Source organism: Balaenoptera physalus, assembly GCF_965194825.1.
Source record: "Balaenoptera physalus genome assembly, chromosome: 16".
Taxonomy (NCBI): Eukaryota; Metazoa; Chordata; class Mammalia; order Artiodactyla; family Balaenopteridae; genus Balaenoptera; species Balaenoptera physalus.
The window spans coordinates 86,880,094-86,906,357 of NC_138898.1; the positions used below are offsets into that span (position 1 = coordinate 86,880,094).

At 43.8% G+C, this 26,264-nt stretch overlaps 1 protein-coding gene across 1 annotated transcript in view; it reads left to right on the forward strand.

Moving 5' to 3' along the window:
• Window positions 1–4,376: 4,376 nt before the first annotated feature.
• Window positions 4,377–26,264, forward strand: part of KPNA7 (karyopherin subunit alpha 7) — a 128,066-nt gene continuing 106,178 nt past the window's right edge. The window contains exons 1-3 of the mRNA XM_082429856.1: window positions 4,377–5,279; window positions 10,931–11,019; window positions 12,869–12,994. Coding sequence (XP_082285982.1) covers window positions 5,195–5,279; window positions 10,931–11,019; window positions 12,869–12,994 — 300 coding nt within the window. The 5' untranslated portion in view covers window positions 4,377–5,194. The remainder of the gene's footprint in view (window positions 5,280–10,930; window positions 11,020–12,868; window positions 12,995–26,264) is intronic.

The window sequence follows — 26,264 nt, forward strand, 5'->3', positions numbered from 1 at the left end:
ACAGAGTAGGCGCCCAGGAGTTGCTCCCAAAGGAGCCGTGTCCATGGCCCAGCTGCTGAGGTCACGTGGTGTCAGGGGAAAGCCACGCACAACCCTGGACCCTGCGTGCGACTTGTGCCTCTGCTATTCAGCGGCCCCAGTGAGGAGAAAATTCACCCCCAGAAAACCAAATGCTTAGGACAATCAGGTGGATGAGAAACTTGGGAGGGATGGTGCTGAACAGCCCAGAAAATACAACATGCTTTGAGGAAATAACTGCTGTGTGGAAGGATTCAGGCCTGATTTTACTGGCGAGCCTCGGACTTGATAAATAATCAATGTGGATTCCTTCTTCTGTCTTCCTTAATATCCCCTTTCCTCCTCTTCTCCTGGTTCTGGGCCAAATAGCATTTCCCAAGAATCTGAAATGAACTCCTTAAGCGTCAGCATCCTGGGAAATTAGAGTCCCTCCAGGATCTGGGGACATTCTGACACATGTGTTCACACACACAGACACACAGGGACACACACAGACACATGGACACAGAGACACACAGACACACACAAATACACACAGATACACAGACACAACACAGACATACACAGATGCACACATACACACAGACACAGAGACACACACAGACACACACACAGATATATACACACATACCCACACAGACACACACACAGACATATACACACATACACACAAGCTCACATGTGCAGAGGCCAAGGACGGTGACAGCTGCATTTGTCAGGAGCCATGGATTCCCACGGAGCCGTGGATTCTCAAAGACTGACCTCAAGGACAAAACCTTCCCTGGATCCCCTGAAGAATTGTGACATCAACCCTCCAATTCTGGGGTTCTTTTTTTAACCCCTTTTACATTATTAATATAAATGAACGGGCATTTATAAATAACCAGTGATGCACGGAGTTGGGGGCCTGATAGAGCAGGTGGCTGGGGACATGGTAACAAGGAGGGGCCCTGACTGCAGAGGATTTAAAGACAGTGAAAACCGAGTGGAAATCAGTCTGCGTTTACTAGAGCCCTGCGCTGGCCGGTATAAACCGTGTCAACGGTAAATACTCCTCCCCCTCCCCCACCACTTGGGTGTCCACTGTAAATAACAGTATTAATGATGCTACATGAACATGAAAAACATGTTCTTGTTTTAAAGAAAGAAATCAGAAGGAAGGAAATTCTGACCCCTGCTACAACATGATGGACCTTGAGGACGTCATGCTGAGTGAAATAAGACGGTCCCAGAAGGGCAACTACTGTGTGATTCCACTTATATGAGGTCCCTAGAGTCATGACATTCACACAGACAGAAGGTAGAAGGGTGGGTGCCAGGGGCTGGGGAGTCAGTGTTTAATGGGGACAGAGTTTCAGTTTGGAAAGATGAAAAGAGTTCCAGAGATGGACGGTGGTGTTGGCTGCACAACAGTGTGAATGTACTTAATGCCACTCTGTACACTCAAAAGTGGTTAAAATAGTCAATTTTATGTTATGGTATTTTACTACCATAAAAAAAGAAAGAGAGAGAGAGACAGAGAGAGAGTGAGAGAGAAGGGAGGGGGGAAAGGAGGGAGGGAGGAAGGAAGGGAAACAATTGCCACCCTAGCACAGGCAGTAGCACACTGAGGCAAAGATGCGGCCACACAGACCTGGTCTTCCCATCATGTAACCTCAGGCAATTCACATCGAGGTCCGCAGCCTCAGTTTCCCACTCTGTGAAATGGGACTGGTAATTCCTACTGCATCAAAGGAGTCAAGGCAGGTGAAACAAACCAGGTAAACAAACCCGTGCAGGTAATTCAATCTCGAGAATTTAACGTAAGAGTTTGTTGGAAAGGTGTAGGAACCTGCCGTCAGACCAGTGGGCAAGTGGTCCCCAGGGGTCAGCCCCAAGCAGAGGTCGGGAGGGTCGAGGAAGGGGGCTCAGCGGAGGGTGGGGCTGATGGAGGAAGGAGATGGAAGCGGGGAGCTGAGGTCATGCTCCCAGCCTGGGTGGACGGTGTGGCGCTTGCCGGCGATCGGGGCTCAGGGGTCGGAGAGGATGAAGTGACCTCCACCTGAGGGTCGGAGAGGATGAAGTGACCTCCACCTGAGGACTCGGATTCCATCTGGAGTGATCTTCCTGCTGCTTTTCTGAGTTCTCTGGGTGGCGACTGTGGGCTCTGTGTGGTGAGCGGATTCGACTTACTCAAAGGACGCCAGCTCAATGCTTGGCTCGGGAAGGGTATTGAGCGCGCCCACCCTACACCCTGGGTACTTCCTGGGTGATGGAGGGGGGACGCCCGGAACACAGCGGGGGCAGGGGGAGAGCCTGGCTCTGGGGCCAGCACTTCCACTTATGCATTCCACAAATATAATGAGCAGTGACTCTTCCTGGCCGTGGGGATAAAGCATCGAGTCAAACAGACAATGCCCCTACCCTCGTAGAGCTTATGTTCTATTTCAGGGGTGGGGATGGGAAATAAACTAGCAAGTGAATGCATTGCATTTCAGATGTTAGCAAGTGCTGCCTGGGAGAACATCAGAATGAAGTGAGTCAGGTGGGGATGCAAGGATGGGGTGAGGTTCGATTTTAGACAGGGTGACCAGGAATGGTCTCTCAAAACTGACACCTGAAGGAAGTGAGGGAGGCACAGGGAACAGCAGGTGCAAAGGCCCTGAGGCCAGCGTGGTCCTGATGTGTTTGCAGGACCGAGAGGAGGCCAGGGTGGCTGGAGCCAGAGTGGAGGGAGTAAGGTCAGAGGACGAGGATGGGAGGCAAGGCAGAGCATGAGGGCCTCACAGGCGATTGTAGGGATGTTGGGAGCGCTGGAGCGTTTGAGCAGCAAAGTGGTGTAACTTGACTTAAACGTTTAAAGGATCTGTGCGTGTGTGTGTGTGTGTGTGTTTAAAAGCCTGAAGGGGCACAGGCCAAAGCAGTGATGGCTGTGATGAGGTGAGAGGGTCGCCGTCGGGCCTGGGTCCCAAGTGGAGGTGGAGAGAGGTGGGTTGTCTCAAATGCCTTGGGCAGAACAGGGAGGCCTAGGGCAATCTCTCTGCTGGCCTTGGATCCTGTGGGAATCAGGCCTCCTGTAAGTCAGCCTGAATCCCCCTTTTCTGACTCCATCCCTTACCAGCCACCTCAGCTTGAAACCACAGCTTTAACTTATATCTCTGTGTCATTATCACCCACCACTGCCTCCAGCGGGTCACCGGGTCCCACCCCAGTTCTGAGCCGACTGGCCTTTGCTGTATCCCCACCTTGATGTTCTCCAGGCACCTGGGTGTGCGGGTCCAACCTTGAACCCCACACTTCACCAACTCAGAACCCCGGCTTCTCTGCCCACATCTCCTGCCGTAACCAGGGTGTCCTGGGGTCAGACACCTCCTCTTTCTAGCCCCACCTGGGAAAGAATCCTCCTCTTACCCCTTCCCTCCAGGCTAGCCTAAATATTCTAAAATGACCCACTAAGAATATTGCTTTTGGTAGGTGTGATCATGGTATTTTGGTTTTAGTTTTTAAGTCTATCTGTTAGAGATTCATTCTGAAACTTTATAGATGAAATGATATGCCTGCGATTTCCTTTGGTGATAACACACCAACCAAAATCAATAAATACATAATAAAAAAGGTGGGGGGAGAAAGAAAGGTGGAGTTGGTAACTGTTGAACCTCGGTGTCCTCAAGGATTCGTTTGTACTCTTCTCTCCACTTTTACAAATTTGGAACTTTCCATAATAAAAAAAAAAGTAAAAATAAGGCAAATAGGAACACAACCCTGCTGGGACCTTCGGGGACTGCCTGCTGCTCTCCGGACAAAGTCCCAACACCTTCAAAGAGTGAGTGACAGGTGGGTGCAGCCCCCTGACACTTTGGAATTCCTGGCTCAAAGAGCAGACGTAATCGGTTTTATCATTGATTTAAAATCCCCTACAGGGGCTCAGTGGTTAAGAATCTGCCTGCCAATGCAGGGGACACGGGTTCGAGCCCTGGTCCGGGAAGATCCCACGTGCTGCAGAGCAGCTGAGCCCGTGTGCCACAGCTACTGAGCCTGTGCTCTAGAGCCCACGAGCCACAACTACTGAGCCCACGAGCCACAACTACTGAGCCCGCAATCCATAACTACTAAAGCCTGTGTGCCTAGAGCCCGTGCTCTGCAACTAGAGAAGCCACCACGATGAGAAGCCTGCGCCCCGCAACAAAGAGTAGCCCCCGCTCGCTACAACTAGGGAAAGCCCGTGCACAGCAACAAAGACCCAACAGCCAAAAATAAATAAATGAAATAAATTTATTTTTAAAAAATTAATTAAAAAAAAAAATCTCCTACAGACAGTGCAACTCCCTACTGCCTGGACCAGAGTGGATGGCTCCCTCTGCCCCTCCCCTGTACACCTGACCCCATCGTCCCTCTAACAATCCTGAACAGCCTCTGTTCCCAAGTGAACCATGGCTGGGTTTTCTTGCCTCGGTGCCTTTTCCTATGCTGTTCCCTCTGCCTGGAGCATTTTTCTCACAATTTTTCACCTGCTGACTCCTTTTCCTACAGATGTGGCTCTAGCATCACCTCTTCCAGGAAGCCCTCCCTGACCTCCCCTGCCCTGTGTTGTCGCAATCACTCTCCTGTTCCCATTCTAGGCCCATCTCTGCTCCTGATGGGAGCGCGGGAACCAGGTCGTCTTGTTCACTGTTGCACACCAGGGCCTGAAACACAGTGGGAACAATAAATATTTGTTGAAGAGATACATGAAATTTTGTTCCTATTTTCACTTCGATACGAGGCAGACCCATTCTCGCCACCACCCAATCTTTTGCCTGCCTTGGGAAGAAACATTTGTTAACTGTTCGACAGCAGCTTTAAGCCTAATCCTTCCATTTTAGGAAGAGGCCACTCAATCTAGCTGAATCCCGGAAGCCTTAATCACCCAGAACACAAACCCTTCCCTGGAGGTAGATGCCGCCGCCCCTCGCCTCTTGATCATCCATCTGAGGGTCTCCAAGGCTGCAGCTGCAGAGCCTGAAGGTCCGCAATGCCTCTGAGTCTCCCATCTGTACCTTGTCGGTACATGAGAGTCACCTGGAGACCTAGGCCTCCCTCCCCACCCCACAGACCAGCTCAATCAGTCTCTGGGGTGGGGCCCTGGCGGCAGGGTGGGCGGAGCTCCCCACGTGATTCCGAGAACTGTTGACATTGGTCAGAAACCAGCCCCGTGGGGATGGGCCAAATGCCCCTAAAGACATGCCACCTGCTGAGGGCATTTAAGGCCAACCAGGGGGCTGGAGACTGCGGCTCCCTGCCAGGTGAGTGACGGGTGGGTGGAGGGTGCTGGGGACCTTAGAAGCTGTTTGGGGGCCCCAGAGAGGTTGCTGCGGTCGTGCCCTCCCCAAAGCTGGTGGCCTGCCTGGAGCAGTGGCTCCCAGGAGGCCCAGGCTGGGCCTTTCCCTGTTGAACTTCAGTCTTGGTTGACAGAAGCTGTGCTAAGGGGCGCTTGGCTTGTTTTCAGGATGGGTGAGGAGGGGGTGGTATTTGGTGGGGACCCTTCACCCTCCAGAGCCCAGGCGGGGCGGGGGGGATGGCAGGGGGCCTGGGGCTGCGTCACCCACACGGCAGCCGCAGCCTGTAGATCCGTGTGCCCTGCGTCTTTGCTGGTGTCCTACTCCCTGAAATATCCCTCGGGACGTCCTCACCTGGGGAGCAAAGCCTTTCCAAGCCTTGGAGGTGGGTCACGGGGAGAAGGCCTAGTTGCTTGCTTCCTTCTTGCTTTGACACGTGCCTCTCATCTTGGCCAGCCTGGGCCGGGGAGGGAGGCATGGCTGTGTGTCTCCCTGCCTCCAAGGTGGTGTCAGGACACGTCTATTTGGTAGAGCCGTGCAGGGAGCCAAAGAATGCCGATGTAGGGGGCGGGGGCCCTGGAACTGGAGACCACCCCCCTTCCCCGGGGGCCCACTCCAGCCCCAGCGGTGTCTGCTTGCTGACCTTGGAGCTGAGGTTGGCTCAGTCCTTCCGAATAAGCCTCACTCACTCCAACCCAATGCATGGTTTTAGCTTAAAACAAATCCCACTTTGTTTGAACAAGGGGCTGTTAGTGATGTAGATCTGAACACACATGGAAAGATGTCCCCGGTACAGGCGAAGTGGAGAAGCATGCTGCCAGACCCTGTCTGTGATCGGCTCCCCTCCTGCAATCAGCACCTTGGGGCACGTGCAGAGCGGCTGGGGCCTGTAGAGGGTGGTGTGTGATTTCAGAGGTTAACTTGGAGGAGGAGTGGGGTTATAGGGAGTTAATGCTCAGTGTGCTTCTCAAGTATTTCATTTTCTTAAGCCGCGAGCGTGTGTTAAAATCAGAAAAATCCTGCTTTATAGAAGCCAACTCTGGGGTGATGAGACATATCTTAATTTAAAACCGTTCTGGGTTCATGAAAGATGCTCACAGTCAAAGTTTGGCTCGACCTAGGGAAGGATAGAAAAAACCAAATGGCCTGTAATGCTCCCACCAGAGAAAGTGACCCAGTGCCGTTAATAAGGCGTGGCCAGGGAGGGTCCCTTGGGTGGGCTTCTGCCACCTGACACCCAGGGCAGGGGGTCTCATAGTGTGGGGAGCAGCAGAGCTGTGGGGGGGCCGGTGTCAGCCCCTACGTTGATGATGTTTGCCTAAGTAACTAGTCTGGCTTTCTCTGGATCTCAGATTTAAGAATCAATGAGGAAAGGTACTGACTTTGATTTTGGTGCATAACTCAAAGCCTCCAAATTAGCGTTCTCATTATTCTACTGGTAAAGGATGATGGGGTAGCCAGCTCTCCTGGTGCTAGAAATAGCCATGTGAGGGGAAGGAATCACATTTGAGCTGTGAGTAGAGAAGCTTGTGAAAGCCAGAAGGATCTGCTTTGCAGCTGGCTTTGCAGGATGTCCCCAGATGAAGTGGTGTGGCCAAACCTGTGACTTTCAAACTGCTTTCAGGGACAAGGGAGCACTCTGAAGTCAAGCTTTCTCTGCTTACGCCACCTGATAAAGGCCTTCCACTTGATTTTCGGGTTTTGGTTTTTGGTGTTTCGTTTTTGGCTGCACCGCGCGGCTTGTGGGATCCTAGTTCCCCGACCAGTGGTTGAACCCCGGGCCCATGGCAGTGAAAGCACCGAGTCCTAACCACTGGACCTCCAGGGAATTCCCATTGATATTTGATTTGAAGGAAAGTGGCGGCCCTCTGAACCCCTGGATCCACTTCCCAGGTTCCTTATGGCCATACCATCTGAGATGTGGCAGAAGCATGCATGGTTCCCATGGCAACAGTCCTAGAACTAGGCCCTGCCTTGGGTCTCCCAAGGAGCAAAAGCATTTCATCCCCGTGTACCAAACCGGCCTCTGTGCACATTCAGACAGTCTCATGAGCTGAGTTGGTCGGGCCCCTAACAGTGAGTGAGACTCAGCAGTGAGGTGGCAACAGAGTGTTTCCAAAGTGGCCTCTGTTGTTTCCATTGCCTAAAACGGTGCGCTTTCCTGTTTTCCAACATCTCACCCATGTGTTAAGTGCCACCCACGGTGGAGACTTGGTGTTTCCTAATCTGACCTTGTTACAGATTATCGGCTGTGAAGTTTAGTGATCCAAAGCATGACGCAGGAGTCAGACGTAGGCTGATTCCTGGCTCTGGGGCTTAACAGCTGTGGGAACTTTGGCAAATGGCATCTGCAAAGGTTTCCTCACTTGCAAAATGGGGCTCTCTCTCCCTTACTGTTAATGTTGCTTCATGTTTTTTGAGTTTTTTATTAATTTATTTAAAAAAATTTTATCGGAGTGTAATTGATTTACAATGTTGTGTTAGTTTCAGGTGTACAGCAAAGTGATTGTTATACATATACATATATTCATTCTTTTTCAGATTCTTTTCTCATATTGGTTATCACAGAATACTGGGTAGAGTTCCCTGTGCTATACAGTAGGTCCCTGTTGGTTATCTATCTTATATATAGTAGTGTGTGTATGTTAATCCCAAGCTCCTGATTTATCCCTCCCCTCCACGTTTCTCCTTTGGTAACCGTAAGTTTGTCTTTGATATCTGTAAGTCTGTTTCTGTTTTGTAAATAAGTTCATTTGTATCATTTTTTAAATTAGATTCCACATATGAGTGATATCATATGATATTTGTCCTTCTCTGCCTGACTTCACTTAGTGTGAAGTGAATTTCTAGGTCCATCCATGTTGCTGCAAATGGTATTATTTCGTGTTTTTTTTAATGACTGAGTAATATTCCATTGTATATACATACCACATCTTCTTTATCCATTCCTCTGTCGATGGACATTTAGGTTGCTTCCATGTCTTGGCTATCGTAAATAGTGTTGCAATGAACTTTGGGGTGCATGTAGCTTTTTGAATTACAGTTTTGCCCAGATATATGCCCAGGAGTGAGATTGCTGGTTCATATGGTAGTTCTATTTTTAGTTCTTTAAGGAACCTCCATAGTGGCTGTATCAATTTACATTCCCACCAACAGCATAGGAGGGTTCCCTTTTCTCCACACCCTCTCTAGCATTTATTGTTTGTAGACTTTTGATTATGGCCATTCTGACTGGTGTGGGGTGATACCTCATAATGTTGCTTCATTTAATCCTAAGTGTCCAATATTCCTGGTATGTAGTAAACACATTTTGGCCATTGCTGTCTGAAATAGGCCCATAATACTATCCTGCTCCTAATTTATATTGCCATATGTCTTACCTCTCGGAGATGTAGCATATAGCTCCTTATTTAAACCCAAATCTCGGGTTGCAACTGATCATCCTTTTGACCTTGCTATTACAGCAACTGGAAAACTCTTTTGCGATGGTGTTTTCAAGGGTGTCATGATGAATAGCAATGATTTACCGGTGGGTCACTGGGTCATAAAAAGCAACTCTTTCTTTCCTGATGGGGCAGGATTGGAGATGACTTTAAAGTAGATGAAGGGATGGGACATGGTTACTCTCTGGCCTGAGCCTCCAGGGCTGAGATTGTCCTGCAGCATCATTCCCTCCTCTTCCTGATGTGCTGGCTTCTGGTGTATTGCTGGAGGTCAATCTACCTCCAGCTTGAACTTTTAACTGAATTAATCTAAAGCCTGAGATTGTCTCAAGACAACTTATATGTGGTGCTTCTCCTGGTAAATACACAGCAATGGAAGGACCATGGATGTCACCGGGGCTCCTTGACTCTCTGGGGGTTGGGGTGGTGGAGGTGACCAGTGTGACTTTGTTAACGGAATGTTTAGAGCTTCGCAAATGTTCCTGTGACCCATTGTGTGACCCACTGTGTCACTCTCCACCTCTCCAGATTGAGATGTGCTGGGGGGAGGGAGCAACTGGTCAATTCTGGGAAGTAATTTGCATTTCCCACTCAGATTTGTACACATTGTCAGCTATTCTTGCTCAAGCTCCTAAAGAGACAAATGCCTTAGAAAAAGCAAAGTCATGGCAGTGAAGCCTCAGCTCTGAGACTCAGCTGACTTGCTCTCCTATCTGTCTGGGGCTGGTGGTGCTTCTTTTTATGGATTTGTCCCTGGCATGGTAGCCGCTGTTAACCGGTAGTGCCTCTGAGGCTGTGCTTCTGTTGTTCTGTCTCAGATTCCCTCCTTTCCCCGGTCCCTTGCTGGCTCTTTGTTTTCTTGGACCCTAATACACAGGTCACCAAGACTCAATTCTTGTTCTGTTCTCAGATAGAGTTCGTCTTCTCTCTCCTTGGCTCTCTCCTCACTGACAGAATTCTCCAAGTTGTCTACACCATCCCATCCAAACTGATATGTCTAAATTAGTCTTTCCTACCAAAATTATTCCCAGCTGTTCTACTCTCAAGAAGAGAGTCTGTTGGTCATCTTTATCCAGTTTTCTCTTTGGTATAATGTAGTCTGGCCCATCCTGTATACTTAGAAACAGACGAATATTCATTGCATACTTGTAAGAAAGGTTATTCCCTGCTGCCCTGTAGGAAATCCAAACTTGCCCTGATCTGAATAACCTCCTCTAATGGAGGGCCAACTCCCTTTGTGAGCTTATCGCTCACCACCCTCTTCTAACAAACATTTGAGTACCTACTTACTACATGCCATGCATTGTGAAGGGGCTGAGGAATCGTAACTAAGACACGCATGGTCCCATTGTCCTTGGGAGTATGGAGGGGAAGATGCACAAACAAGAAAATATTGAGTTGTGGTCAAAGCTATGGAGAAGACGAAACAGACAGATTGGGAAGATACTTAGCTTCTTAGATAGGAAAGAATTGTTGGGTAAAAGTGGGCTGAGGCCAGCTCACGTAGGGTGGGCATCATGGTGAACTTGAGTTTTCTTCTAAGATCAACCAGCCAGTAGAGGGCGGGAAAAAAGTGGGGGAAATTACATGGTCAGTTTCTTTTTAAAAGATCACATGGCTTTGTGTAGAGGACAGATTGGGATAAGGCAATGGTAGAAGCAGGTAGTAGAGTTCGGAGACAGTTGCCATAGTGTGGGTGAAAGATGATGGTGGGCTGGACCAGGGTGGAGGAAGTCTTCTAAAAAATTAGGAGTGGGACATGCTTGAGACAGTCCTGTACTGATGTGCTGGTGGATCGGATGTGGGAGAAGAGGACCATCTTCCTATCATAGCCTGGTTGGGCTCCTCAGCATCCTTGTACGTATGCTCTGTACAGAACTCCTTGGACCCAGCCACGTGGAAGGGTTCTGTGCTTTCCTTCCAGCCTACCCTAGCCATCAAAAGCCCAGTTCAAGCCAAACTGCCCCTAAAAAGATATCCCTTACTCCTGTAGCCCAGGGCTGGTCCCCTCTGAGTTCCCATGATGCTCATTGCCTATTGAACTGGCATGTGACGCCTGTGGATGCTGCTCTCTGTTCCACTGTGGGTCCTTTAAGGGCTTACAGCCCGGATGGCTTTAACATAGTAACCACATACTGGGCACTGAAAATCTCTTTGGAACTGTCCTACCTGCAGGTGCTTTACTTCTTCTAGTCAATATGCCGACTTTAGAAGCTCCGGAAGAGAGGCTGAGAAAATTTAAGTATCGTGGCAAAGATGCATCTGTGAGTATGAAGCAATACCTTACTCTATCAAGGATGGGTGCGGTAAAAAGCACATGGTTGAAATGCATTAAAACTAGTGGAGAGTGGGCTAGATGGGGTGAACAAGCAAGTATAGCAGAACGTTCATTGTGGGTAAGTGCATGGATGGTCATTGAATAATCCTTTTAACTTTTCTGTATATCTGAAAATTTCATAGTAAAATATTGAAGGTGGGGAGGATCAAACCTCACGGACTTAGTCGGACAACTGTAGACTCAAATCAAGGTCTCCATGTGATCTTGAAACTATTGAACTTCAGAGCCTCAGTTTCTTCATCTATAAAACAGGGCTGATACCTACCTCTTAGGACCTGGGTAGCATCATCAAGTGCCTGGTATATAGATGCTTACCTGCAGCTCTGCATGTCAAGGGGGCTTACCAAGGAGCTAAGATGTTGGGAATACAGTTGCCAACCAGCATGCCTGGAAGAGAAATAGGACTCAGAAGTGAAAAGTCCAGACTGCTCTCTACTGGGATGAGCACGAGCGCTGGGCCAGGGAGGCTGTGCTGTTCGTGAATCTCTCATTCAGCTTCTCTGGTCTCCAGGTTTTCTGTCTAGCGCTGTGTCCTATATCTATGTATCTTGACTGACATATCAAGTTGGCTACGCCTTGGGAATCTGAAAGGCAGCTGAGGATAAGGAGAACACAAGGGCATAGCCGCCCAGTTGAACATCATCCAAAGCCAAATCCCTCTTACTTACACCCTTTCCAACAAGCTTGGCTGTCTGGCTTCCAAGACCACCGCAGATTAAAGGAAACCAATTAGAACAAAGAAATCAAACCCTCTATGGGGACAGCAGCGGGAAGGGCCAGGAGATGAGAAGGTAGAAGCTAAAGGTACCATATTCTCTATGGGGAAGGGCCGCTTAGTGATGGGAGCAACACAACAACTGGCTCCATAGGCCCCCAATGTGTCCCTGCCTTTCCAGAACACCACAATGACCCTATTTTCTTTTCTTTTTTTTTGGCTGCGCCGCACGGCTTGCAGGATCTTAGTTCCCCGACCAGGGATTGAACCCCGGTCCCCAGCAGTGAAAGCGCCAAGTCCTAACTGCTGGACCACCAGGGAATTCCCATTGACCCTAGTTTCAAGCAAGGCTCAAATAGCTTCTTTAAGGAACCAGAAGTATCTAATACACACTGACTTCCTTATAATTAATATTTTAAAGTCTTCAACCCAAAACTCATCTATCCGTAAAGATTAGATCATTTCCCCAGGATTCTCAATACGGTAAGGTCTGAGTTTTGCCTGATAAGAGAAGAAAAGGGGGGTTTGTTTGTTTGTAGAATTTCCATCTTCCTCAGTCTGGTGTCCAAGTAAAACTCTTGGGATTGGATCAAGGTTTGCATGACCTATAGGCTGATTCCCAGCAGTGGAAATGGTCAAGGACATCTGGGGCCGGGGTGCTCCCTTCAGTCCCCTGCCCAACCCGGGTGCCCACAGCTAGAAGGCACAGGCCTGCTTCTCTGGAAGCAATGGGCACCAATGAAGATGTGCTCAGATTCAGGGCAATGGGATGCTTTGCTCAGATGTCTCGACACCTGAGAATCCTGGCTGGCCAGTGGGTGTGCACGGTCTTCCTTCACTTTGGGAGGAAGATTGACGATCTCGCTAGAGGTGGTGGAGGAGGAGAAAGAAGCAGAGGAGGCTAGCCGGGCTGACTGTTGACTAGCTGTGTGGTCTGAACTCTTCCGGCCTGTTGCATCTGTAAAAGTGAAATTGGATGCTTTGACATGTGCTCTAAAGGCTAAACAGGCTGACAACCTGACTTCCCAGCTCTAAGGGCTCCCATTCTTTTCCTCATTAGATGAGGCGGCAGCAGAGGATAGCAGTCAGCCTGGAGCTCCGGAAAGCCAAGAAGGATGAGCAGTCCTTGAAGAGGAGAAACATCACGGATGTCTCCCCTGACCCTTCCGAGCAACAGACCAAAGGGGTACGTCGGGAACATGGCAGTTAGAGCAGTTGGGTATAAAATACGTCCTTAGTAAGTTTCTCTGCCTTGAAAATGTTTGATTCAGAACTTGCAAGCTCTAATGGAGGCCCTTTAAGGAAAGGGGTAGAGAGATGGTGATTAGAACTAAACTGGTGTTTTCAGAAAGCTAAGTGTCATTAGTTTTGCGGCCGTGAGTCTGGGATCTATGTTCTAACAGGGGGTGGAGGAGATGCTGCGTCTCATTGAAAATTCACTTGCTGCCATTCAGCCGGAAACAGGAAATGAGGGGTCACGGAGGTTCTCCCTCACTGGAGGCATATAGTCACTCGACGTGTCACGTCTTACCTAGGACTTGAATGCTGTCATCTAGCTTCCATTCTCCATCCGCCCCAGCCTCACTCAAGGCAAATCCTGGGGTACTTCCAGGCCAATATTGTTGTGGTGAATCTTTTGCAGAATGCCCTGACTTAGGAGGGTCAGAACTCTGATGGTGTTGTGTCTTCATGTCTTTTATGATCTGTTATGTTAACTATCCATGTGCATCCTTGCATCCTGCTAGGATGAAGGCTCTTAGAGGGCAGAGATTGGTTCAGTCTGGGCAAGTGGATCCCATGATGTTCTACTGTCCACCAAATGGGATGGCTGTGATCATTCTTTGAATTGCCGTAGGGCTCTGAACCCTACTCTACCCAGCTTCATCCGTCTAGAGGATTCCTTAGGATTCCTGCCACCCAAGGAAGACGAAACTATGAAACAAAACTATGAAAGAGTTTTCTTTTTTATCCTATATTAGCATGTTCCTTTTAAAATTCTAATTCACATACCACAGAATTCACCCTTTTAAAGACTATAATCAGTGGTTTCTAGTATGTTCACAAGGTGGTGAGACCATCACTGCTTACTAATTTCGGAATATACTCATCACCTCAGTAGAAACCCCACACCCACGAAGCAGTCACTCCTCACTCCTCCTTCCCCCAGCCTCTGGTGACCACGAATCTACTTTGTCTCTGTGGATTTACCTATTCTGGATATTTCATATAAATGGAATCATATAATACGTACCTTTTTGTGCCTGGCTTCTTTCCGTCAGCAAAATGTTTGCAAGGTTCATTGATGTTGTAGCATGTGTCAGTACTTTCCTTTTTTTTAAACAGAGCTTTTACTATTTTTATTTATTTATTTATTTTTGGCTGTGTTGGGTCTTCGTTTCTGTGCGAGGGCTTTCTCTGGTTGCGGCAAGCGGGGGCCACTCTTCATCGCGGTGCGCGGGCCTCTCACTATCGCGGCCTCTCTTGTTGCGGAGCACAGGCTCCAGACGCGCAGGCTCAGTAATTGTGGCTCACGGGCCCAGTTGCTCCACGGCATGTGGGATCTTCCCAGACCAGGGCTAGAACCCGCGTCCCCTGCATTAGCAGGCAGATTCTCAACCACTGCGCCACCAGGGAAGCCCAGTACTTTCCTTTTTGTGGGTGAATAATATTTCATTGTATACCACATTTTGTTTATTCATTCATTAGTTGATGGACATTTGGATTGTTTCCATTTTTGGGGTGTTATAAGTAATGCCACTATGAATGTCTTGTTTTTTTTTTTTCTCAAAAAAATTTATTTTTATTTTTTATTTTTTTTTTAATTTTTGGCTGCATCGGGTCTTAGTTGTGGCATGCAGGAACTTCCTTGAGGCATGTGGGATCTTTTGTTGTGACACGCAGGCTCTTTGTTGCGGTGCACAGGCTTCTCTCTAGTTGTGGCGTGTGGTTTTTCTCTCTCTAGTTGTGGCGTGCAGGCTCCAGGGCGCGTGGGCTCTGTAGTTTGCGGCACGCAGGCTCTCTCGTTGAGGTGCACCAGCTTAGTAGTTGTGGCACGTGGGCTTAGTTGCCCTGTGGCATGTTGGATCTTAGTCCCCTGACCAGGGATCGAAGCCTCGTCCCCTGCATTGGAAGGTGGATTCTTTACCACTGGACCACCAGGTCCCCACTATGAACGTTTTTTTTTTTTTTTTTTTTAATTATTTATTTATTTTTGGCTGTGTTGGGTCTTTGTTTCTGTGCGAGGGCTTTCTCTAGTTGTGGCAAGCGGGGGCCACTCTTCATCGCGGTGCGCGGGCCTCTCACTATCGCGGCCTCTCTTGTTGCGGAGCACAGGCTCCAGACGCGCAGGCTCAGTAATTGTGGCTCACGGGCTTAGTTGCTCCGCGGCACGTGGGATTTTCCCAGACCAGGGCTCGAACCTGTGTCCCCTGCATTGGCAGGCAGATTCTCAACCACTGCGCCACCAGGGAAGCCCACTATGAATGTTTTATGCACAGGTTTTTGTCTGGATATATTTTCAGTTGTGTCAGGTATACGTAGCAGTAGAATTGCTGGGTCGTATGATAATTCTAACCTTAACTCTTTGAGGCAGTGCTTGTGGTGAGCTGAATAATGTCCCCCCAACCCCAATATCTCCCTATCCTAATCCCCAGAACCTGTGAATGTTACCTTATATGACAAAAGGGATTTTGTAGATGTGGTTAGATTAAGGATCTTTCTCTTTTTTTTGGCTGTGCTGGGTCTTTGTTGCTGTGTGCAAGCTTTCTCTAGTTGTGGCGAGCGGGGGCTACTCTTTGTTGTGGTGCACGGGCTTCTCATGGCGATGGCTTCTCTTGTTGTGGAGCATGGGCTCTTGGCACGCGGGCTCAGTAGTTGTGGCTCACAGGCTCTAGAGCACAGGCTCAGTAGTTGTGGCGCATGGGCTTAGTTGCTCCGTGGCATGTGGGATCTTCCCCGACCAGGGCTTGAACCCGTGTCCCCTGCATTGGCAGGCGGATTCTTAACCACTGCGCCACCAGGGAAGTCCCCAGATTAAGGATCTTGAGATGTGGAAATTATCCTGGATTATCTGGATGGGCCCAATGTAATCACATCTGTCCTTATAATAATAAGAAGGATGAAGGACAAGGCAGAGCAAAAGCAGAGATGAGCGTGTAGCGCCTTGAAGATGGGACGGGTCAAAGGCCAAGCAACACAGGAAGCCCCACTAGAGGCTGAAAAAGGCAAGGAAATAGACTCTCGTCTCAGAGCCTCCAGGAGGAAACAGCTCTGCCAACATCTTGACTTTAGTCCAATGAAACTGATCATGAATTTCTGACCCCTAGAACCATAGGCTGTAACTTTGTTTTAAGCTAATAAATTTCTGGTAATTTTTTACAGTAGCAATAGGAAACAGATATGCTGCCAAACTTGTTTCCAAAGCAGCTGCATCACTGTACATTCTTACATCCTTACCAACACTTGTTATTCTCCATTTTTGGATTAGAGCCATTTTATGGGTGTGAAAGGTTGTACTGTAATTTTGATGTTTTCCTAATGACTAATGATGATGAGCAGTTTTTCACGTGCTTACTGGCTATTTGTATCTCTCCTTTCGAGAAATGTCTATTCAAACCCTTTGACAATTTTTAAAATCAAGTAATTTGTCTTTTTATTGAGTTGAAAGAGCTCTTTATATATTCTGAACATTAGACCCTTACCAGTTATGTGATTTGCAAATCTTTTCTCCCATTCTGTGGGCTGTCCTTTTACTTTCTTGATAGACTCTTTGAAACACAAATGTTTTAAATTTTGAAACAGTCCAATTTATCTATATTTTGTCTTTGGTTTGCTTGTGCTTTAGGTATCATATCTAAAAATCCATTGCCTAATCCAAAGTCACCAAGATTTATGCCTATGTTTCCTTCTAAGAGTTTTATAGTTTTAGCTCTTATGTTTAGGTCTTTCAGCCATTTTGAGTCAGTCTTTGTAAGTGGTATGAGTAGGGGTCCAACTTCATTGTTTTACATATAGATGTCCTGTTGTCCCAGCACCATAAAGGCTATTCTTTCTCCATTGAATGGTCTTAACACTCTTGTCAAACATCAGTTGACCATAAATGTGAGAGTTTATTTGTGGACTATGGATTATCTACCATTGATCTATATGTTTATCCTTATGCCAGCACAACAGACTTGATTACTGTAGCTTTGTAGTAGGTTTGAAATTGGAAAGTGTGGGTCCTCCAATTTTGTTCTTTTTTTCCCCCAAGATTATTTTGGCTCTTTGGGATCCCTTGCATTTCTATATGAATTTTAGAATTGGCTTGTCAATTTTTTCACTAAAGGAAGCTCAGATTTTGATGGAGATTGCATTGATCAGTTTGTGGAGTATTGCTATCTTTTTTTTTTTTAAATTAATTAATTAATTAATTTATTTTTGGCTGTGTTGGGTCTTCGTTTCTGTGCATGGGCTTTCTCTAGTTGCGGCAAGCGGGGGCCACTCTTCATCGCAGTGTGCGGGCCTCTCACTATCACAGCCTCTCTTGTTGCAGAGCACAGGCTCCAGACGCGCAGGCTCAGTAATTGTGGCTCACGGGCCCAGCTGCTCTGCGGCATGTGGGATCCTCCCAGACCAGGGCTCGAACCCGTGTCCCCTGCATTGGCAGGCGGATTCCCAACCACTGCGCCACCAGGGAAGCCCAAGTATTGCTATCTTAACAATGTTAAGTCTTCCAGTTTATGAACATAGGATATTTTTCAATGTATTTAAGTCTTCTCTAATTTTTAAAAATAGTTTTCAGCATATAAGCATTGTGCTTCTTTTGTTCAATTTACTCCTAAGTATTTTATTCTTTTTGATGCTACTGTAAATAAACTTATTTTCTTAATTTCAATTTTGTATTGTTCATTGCTAGTGTACAGAAAAAGAACTGATCTTTCTATGTTATCCTGAAACCTAGCTGAACCTTGTCTATTAGCTCTAAATTTTGGTGTGTGGATTCCTTAAGATTTTCTATATTCAAGGTCATGTCATCTGCACACAGACAGAGTTTTACTACTTTCTTTCCAATCTAGATGCCTTTAATTTCTTTTTCTTGCTTAATTAACCTGTCTTGAACTTCAATACTGTGTTGAATAAAAGTGGCAAGAGTGGATATCCTATGCTGTTCCTGATCTTAGGGGGGAAGTTTTCATTCACTTACCATTGAGTATGACGCTAGCTGTGAGTTTTTTGTAGATGCCTTTGTTAGATTGAGGAAGTTCCTTTTTATTCCTAGTTTGTGTTGAATGCTTTTCTTTTTTTTTTAATCATGAAAGGGTGCTGGATCTTGTCAAATGCTTTTCCTGCAGTTGTGGAGATGATCGTGTTTTTTTCCCCATATATTCTATTGATATGGTGTGCTACATTGATTTTCATAGGTTGAGCCACCCTTGCATTCCTGGGTTAAATCCCAATTGGTTATGATGTATAATCCTATTCATGTGTTGATGCATTTTGTTTTCTAGAATTTGTTGAGGATTTTAAGATATATTCATGAGGGATACTGGTCTGTACTTCCTCTTGTAATATCTTTGTCCAGTTTGATATTGGGGTAATACTGGACTCATAGAATGAGCTAGAAAGTTCCCTCTTCTATTTTTTGGAAGCATTTGTGAGGGATTGCTGTTATTTCTTCTTTAAATGTTTGTGAAGATTCACCAGTGGAGCCTTTTGTATCTGGGCTTCTCTTTGTGGAATTTAAAAAAAATTAATAATTCAATCTCTTGTTATAGTTCTATTCAGATTTTCTATTTTTTAGCCACTTTTGGTTTGTGTTTCTAGGAATTTGTCCCTTTCATCTAGATTATTTAATTTGTTTGTATACTTTTTTCATAGTGTCTCTAATCTTGTTTATTTCTGTTAATTCAGTAGTAATGTTCCCAATTTTATTCCTGGTTTTAGTAACTTGAGTCTCATCTATTTTTCTCTTGGTCAGTCTAGCTAAAGATTTGTCATTTATGTTGCTCTTTTGAGCCAACTTTTAGTTTCATTGATTATTTTTTTCCTCTCTAATTTTTTCATTCTGTTTCATTTATTTCCACTCTAGTATTTAATATTTCCTTTCTTCTGATTTTTTTTTGGGTTTAATTTTCTTTCATTTCTAATATTTTAAAGTAGGAAGTTAGGTCATGGATTTGAGAGCTTTCTACTTTTTCAATACTTGCATTTATGGCTACATATTTCCCTCTGTGCTCTGCTTTAGTTACATCTCATTGGTTTTGGTATATTGTATGTATTTTTTCCATTCATCTCAAACTATTTTCTAAGTTCCCTGGAATTTTCTTCTTTTTATCCATTGGTTATTTAGTTTGGAGTAATACCATTTTAATTTCAATAGTATATAAAACAATACTCCTATATAACTTTATTCCCTCTCTGCTTTTGCTCTCATTATCATCCAAGTTACCTCTTTACACATCATGTACCCATTAATATAGGTTTATAATTATTGCTTTATGCAGTTGTCTTTTAAGTCAGAAGAAAGACTTACAATAACAACTACATTTATACTGTCTTATTTTTTTATTTTTTATTTTTATTTTATTTTACTTTATTTTTGGTTCCAAGCTGTGTGTTAGGTCAGGTCTGTTCTATGCATTTCCTCATTTTTCTTTTTTTTTTTTTTTTTTGATTTTTGAATTTTATTTAATTTATTTTTCTATACAGCAGGCTCTTATTAGTCATCAGTTTTATCCACATCAGTGTATACATGTCAATCCCAATTGCCCAATTCATCACACCCCCACCCCCTGCCGCTTTCCCCTCTTGGTGTCCATACATTTGTTCTCTACATCTGTGTCTCAATTTCTGCCCTGCAAACTGGTTCATCTGTACCATTTTTCTAGGTTCCACATATATGCGTTAGTATACGATATTTGTTTTTCTCTTTCTGACTTGCTTCACACACTATGACACTCTCTAGATCCATCCACGTCTCAACAAATGACCCAATTTCGTTCCTTTTTATGGCTGAGTAATATTCCATTGTATATATGTACGACATCTTCTTTATCCATTTGTCTGTCGATGGGCATTTAGGTTGCTTCCATGACCTGGCTATCGTAAATAGTGCTGCAATGAACATTGGGGTGCATGTGTCTTTTTGAATTATGGTTTTCTCTGGGTATATGGCCAGTAGTGGGATTGCTGGGTCATATGGTAATTCTATTTTTAGTTTTTTAAGGAACCTCCATACTGTTCTCCATAGTGCCTGTATCAATTTATATTCCCACCAGCAGTGCAAGAGGGTTCCCTTCTCTCCACACCCTCTCCAGCATTTGTTGTTTGTAGATTTTCTGATGATGGCCATTCTGACTGGTGTGAGGTGATACCTCATTGTAGTTTTGATTTGCATTTCTCTAATAATTAGTGATGTTGAGCATTCTTGTTTGTTGGCAATCTGTATATCTTCTTTGGAGAAATGTCTATTAGGTCTTCTGCCCATTTTTGGATTGGGTTGTTTGTTTTTTTGATATTGAGCTACATGAGCTGCTGGTAAATTTTGGAGGTTAATCCTTTGTCAGTTGCTTCACTTGCAAATATTTTCTCCCATTCTGAGGATTGTCTTTTCGTCTTGTTTATGGTTTCCTTTGTTGTGCAAAAGCTTTGAAGTTTCATTAGGTCCCATTTGTTTATTTTTGTTTTTATTTCCATTTCTCTAGGAGGTGAGTCAAAAAGGATCTTGCTGTGATTTATGTCATAGAGTGTTCTGCCTATGTTTTCCTCTAATAGTTTTATAGTGTCTGGCCTTACATTTAGGTCTTTAATCCATTTTGAGTTTATTTTTGTGTATGGTGTTAGGGAGTGTTCTAATTTCATTCTTTTACATGTAGCTGTCCAGTTTTTCCAACACCACTTATTGAAGAGACTGTCTTTTCTCCATTGTGTATCGTTTCCTCCTTTGTCATAGATTAGTTGACCATAGGTGCGTGGGTTTATCTCTGGGCTTTCTATCTTGTTCCATTGATCTATATTTCTGTTTTTGTGCCAGTACCATATTGTCTTGATTACTGTAGCTTTGTAGTATAGTCTGAAGTCAGGGAGTCTTGATTCCTCCATCTCCGCTTTTTCCCCTGAAGACTGCTTTGGCTATTCGGGGTCTTTTGTGTCTCCATACAAATTTAAAGATTTTTTGTTCTAGTTCCATAAAAAATGCCATTGGTAATTTGATAGGGATTGCATTGAATCTGTAGATTGCTTTGGGTAGTATAGTCATTTTCACAGTGTTGATTCTTCCAATCCAAGAACATGGTATATCTCTCCATCTGTTGGTATCATCTTTAATTTCTTTCATCAGTGTCTTATAGTTTTCTGCATACAGGTCTTTTGTCTCCCTAGGTAGGTTTATTCCTGGGTATTTTATTCTTTTTGTTGCAATGGTAAATGGGAGTGTTTCCTTAATTTCTCTTTCACATTTTTCATCATTAGTGTATAGGAATGCAAGAGATTTCTGTGCATTAATTTTGTATCCTGCAACTTTACCAAATTCATTGATTAGCTCTAGTAGTTTTCTGGTGGCATCTTTAGGATTGTCTATGTATAGTATCATGTCATCTGCAAACAGTGACAGTTTTACTTCTTCTTTTTCCATTTGTATTCCTTTTATTTCTTTTTCTTCTCTGATTGCCATGGCTAGGACTTCCAAAACTATGTTGAATAATAGTGGTGAGAGTGGATATACTTGTCTTGTTCCTTATCTTAGAGGAAATGCTTTCAGTTTTTCACCATTGAGAATGATGTTTGCTGTGGGTTTCTCATATATGGCCTTTATTATGTTGAGGTTGGTTCCCTCTATGCCCACTTTCTGGAGAGTTTTTATCACAAATGGGTGTTGAATTTTGTCAAAAGCTTTTTCTGCATCTATTGAGATGATCCTATGGTTTTTATCCTTCAATTTGTTAATGTGGTGTATCACATTGATTGATTTGCGTATATTGAAGAATCCTTGCATCCCTGGATAAATCCCACTTGATCATGGTGTATGATCCTTTTAATGTGTTGTTGGATTCTGTTTGCTAATATTTTGTTGAGGATTTTTGCATCTATATTCATCAGTGATATTGGTCTGAAATTTTCTTTTTTTGTAGTATCTTTGTCTGGTTTTGGTATCAGGTTGATGGTGGCCTCATAGAATGAGTTTGGGAGTGTTCCTTCCTCCATAATTTTTTGGAAGAGTTTGAGAAGGATGGGTGTTAGCTTTTCTCTAAATGTTTGATAGAATTCACCTGTGAGGCCATCTGGTCCTGGACTTTTGTTTGTTGGAAGATTTTTAATCACAGTTTCAATTTCAGTGCTTGTGATTGGTCTGTTCATATCTTCTATTTCTTCCTGGTTCTGTCTTGGAAGGTTATACCTTTCTAAGAATTTGTCCATTTTTCCAGGTTGTCCATTTTATTGGCATAGAGTTGCTTGTAGTAGTCTCTTAGGATGCTTTGTATTTCTGCGGTGTCTGTTGTAACTTCTTCATTTTCTTTTCTAATTTTATTGATTTGAGTCCTCTCCCTCTTTTTTTTGATGAGTCTGGCTAATGGTTTATCAATTTTGTTTATCTTCTCAAAGAACCAGCTTTTAGTTTTATTGATCTTTGCTATTGTTTTCTTTGTTTGTATTTCATTTATTTCTGCTCTCATCTTTATGATTTCTTTCCTTCTGCTAAGTTTAGGTTTTGTTTGTTCTTCTTTCTCTAGTTCCTTCAGGTGTAAGGTTAGATTGTTTATTTGAGATTTTTCTTGTTTCTTGAGGTAGGCTTGTATAGCTATAAACTTCCCTCTTAGAGTTGCTTTTGCTGCATCCCATAGGTTTTGGATCATCGTGTTTTCATTGTCATTTGTCTGTAGGTATTTTTTGATTTCCTCTTTGATTTCTTCAGTGATCTCTTGGTTATTTAGTAACGTATTGTTTAGCCTCCATGTGTTTGTGTTTTTTACGTTTTTTTCCTTGTAATTCATTTCTAATCTCATAGCGTTGTGGTCAGAAAAGATGCTTGATATGATTTCAGTTTTCTTAAATTTACTGAGGCTTGATTTGTGACCCAAGATGTGATCTATCCTGGAGAATGTTCCATGTGCACTTGAGAAGAAAGTGTAATCTGTTTTTGGATGGAATGTCCTATAAATATCAATTAAATCTGTCTGGTCTATTGTGTCATTTGAAGCTTGTGTTTTCTTATTAATTTTCTGTTTGGATGATCTGTCCATTGGTGTAAGTGAGGTGTTAAAATCCCCCACTATTATTGGGTTACTGTCGATTTCCTCTTTTATAGCTGTTAGCAGTTACCTTATGTATTGAGGTGCTCCTATGTTAGGTGCATATATATTTATAATTGTTATATCTTCTTCTTGGATTGATCCCTTGATCATTATGTAGTGTCCTTCCTTGTCTCTTGTAACATTCTTTATTTTAAAGTCTATTTTATCTGATATGAATATTGCTACTCCAGCTTTCTTTTGATTTCCATTTGCATGGAATATCTTTTTCCATCCCCTAACTTTCAGCCTGTATGTGTCCCTAGGTCTGAAGTGGGTCTCTTGTAGTCAGCATACATATGGGTCTTGTTTTTGTTTCCAAAAGGCCTGTGTCTTTTGGTTGGAGCATTTAATCCATTCACATTTAAGGTAATTATCGATATGTTTGTTCCTATTACCATTTTCTTAATTCTTCTGGGGTTTTTTTTGGAGGTCCTTTTCTTCTCTTGTGTTTCCCACTTAGAGAAGTTCCTTTAGCATTTGTTGTAGAGCTGGTTTGGTGGTGCTGAATTCTCTTAGCTTTTGCTTGTCTGTAAAGCTTTTGATTTCTCCATCAAATCTGAATAAGATCCTTGCCGGGTAGAGTAATCTTGGTTGTAGGTTCTTCCCTTTCATCACTTTAAGTATATCATTCCACTCCCTTCTGGCTTGTAGAGTTTCTGCTGAGAAATCAACTGTTAACCTTATGGGAGTTCCCTTGTATGTTATTTGTTGTTTTTCCCTTACTGCTTTCAATAATTTTTCTTTGTCTTTAATTTTTGCCAATTTGATTACTATGTGTCTCGGCGTGTTTCGCCTTAGGTTTATCCTGTATGGGACTCTCTGTGCTTCCTGGACTTGGGTGGCTATTTCCTTTCCCATGTTAGGGAAGTTTTCGACTATAATCTCTTCAAATATTTTCTTGGGTCCTTTCTCTCTCTCTTCTCCTTCTGGGACCCCTATAATGGGAATGTTGTTGCATTTAATGTTGTCCCAGAGGTCTCTTAGGCTGTCTTCATTTCTTTTCATTCTTTTTTCTTTATTCTGTTCCACAGCAGTGAATTCCACCATTCTGTCTTACAGGTCACTTATCCGTTCTTCTGCCTCAGTCATTCTGCTATTGATTCCTTCTAGTGTAGTTTTCATTTCAGTTATTGTATTGTTCATCTCTGTTTGCTTGTTCTTTAATTCTTCTAGGTCTTTGTTAAACATCTCTTGCATCTTCTTGATCTTTGCCTCCATTCTTTTTCCAAGGTCCTGGATCATCTTCACTATCATTATTCTGAATTCTTTTTCTGGAAGGTTGCCTATCTCCACTTCATTTAGTTGTTTTTCTGGGGTTTTATCTTGTTCCTTCATCTGGTACATAGCCCTCTGGCTTTTCATCTTGTCTATCTTTCTGTGAATGTGGTTTTTGTTCCACAGGCTACAGGATTGTAGTTCTTCTTGCTTCTTCTGTCTGCCTGCTGGTGGATGAGGCTATCTACTATATTGTCTTTTATATTTACCATTATATTTGCCTTTCTGGTGTTGTTGATTTCTTCATGTCTTTGGTTATTATCTAGTTTCTAGTACCTGAAGAACTCTCTTCTTGTAGAGTGAGTTTGCTGACAATGGATTCTCTCAGGTTTTGTTTATCTGAGACTGTCTTAATTTCTCCATTTTATTATAATTTGCCATGTATAGAATTCTAGCTTGACAAACTTGCTGTCAGCATTTTAAATATGTCATTTATGCCTTCTGGGGATAAATCAGCTCTTGATCTTGTTGAGGACTTGTGTATGGTGAGTTGCTTCTCTTTTGCTGATTTCAAGATTCTCTTTTTGTTTTTGGCTTCCAACATTTTATGATGTGTCTAAGTGTGGATCTCTTGGAGTTTTTCCTGTTTGAAGTTCATTAAGCTTCTCAGAGGTGTAGATTAATTTCTTCATCAAATTTGCGATGTTTTTGGAAATCATTTCTTCAAATATACTTTCTGCCCCTTTCTCTCTCTTTTCCATTCTATTATCCATATGTTGCTGATCTGTAAGGCTCTGTTAAGTTTAATCTTCATTTTTTTTTTTTTTTTTTTGCTTTTTAAAAAAAAAAAAGTCTTTATTTCCCTCAAAGGGGGTGCACTATTCCTGGAAGTACTGTAATACCTGGGTCAATGCATGGAGTGGATGGAGCAAGTTCTATTCCATCTCCTAGTTCCAAAAATCCATTTAATATATTGTCCTTGGATAGAGGCTGCATCCGATATTAAACTGATAGGAATAGCTACTACGCTTGCTTCTTGGCCTTTTGGCTAAGATCTATTCATTCTTTTTTTCCCTCATGCTGGTTAATCTCAATGGACCCATCTTAAGTTCACTGATGATTTGTTCTGTGTCTAAGACATCATTCTTATGTCTCTAAGACATCATTCTTAGACTTTCCTTTAGTTCTTTAGACATGCTTTCCTTTAGTTCTTTGAACATATTTAAAGTCTTTATCTAGTAAGTCCAGTGTCTGGGCTCCTCAGGGACAGTTTCTATTAATTGCCTTGTTTTTGCTTGTATATGTGCTATACTTTGAATGTCTTGTAATTTCTTTAACAACTAGTCATTTAAAATAATGCGGCAACTTTGGATATAAGATCTGCGCCCCCGACCCCTTGCCCAGGGTTTCTTGTTGTTGCTCACTGTTTGTTCATTCAGTCACTTTTGAGTTGATTTTGTAAAGTTTGTATTCTTTGTCATGTGTAGGCACTGAATTCTCTGCTCAGTTAGCTTAGCGGTCAGCTAATGATTGGACAGAGATTTCCTTACACACTTGGAAGCAAAAATTCACCCAATCTTTGCCAAGGCATTCTGTGTGCATGTTGGGGCATGCCTTCAACATTCAACCAGGAAGTTGACAATGCTGCCTTAAACCTTCACTTCCTGCTTGCACAGAGCCTCAAAGTCAGCCAGAGGTGAGACCTCAGGGTCTTCTCCATTTTCTGTGAGCATGTGCAACAGTTCTATAGAGGCATGTGACCTTCTAGATTTTCAGGAACATGTTGGAGCTCTCAAAGCCCCAATGAACATCTCATTCCCAGCTTTGCCTTTTAAGTTTTTTGGTTAGTCTATTGTTTGCCCCCAGCTGTTATCTAACCCCCCCCACCCCCCACCCCAAGCAGCTGTGAAGTTGAACCACTTCCTCTAACTGTTTTTAACAAATACCTCCAGGGAAAAGACTTTTTGCATT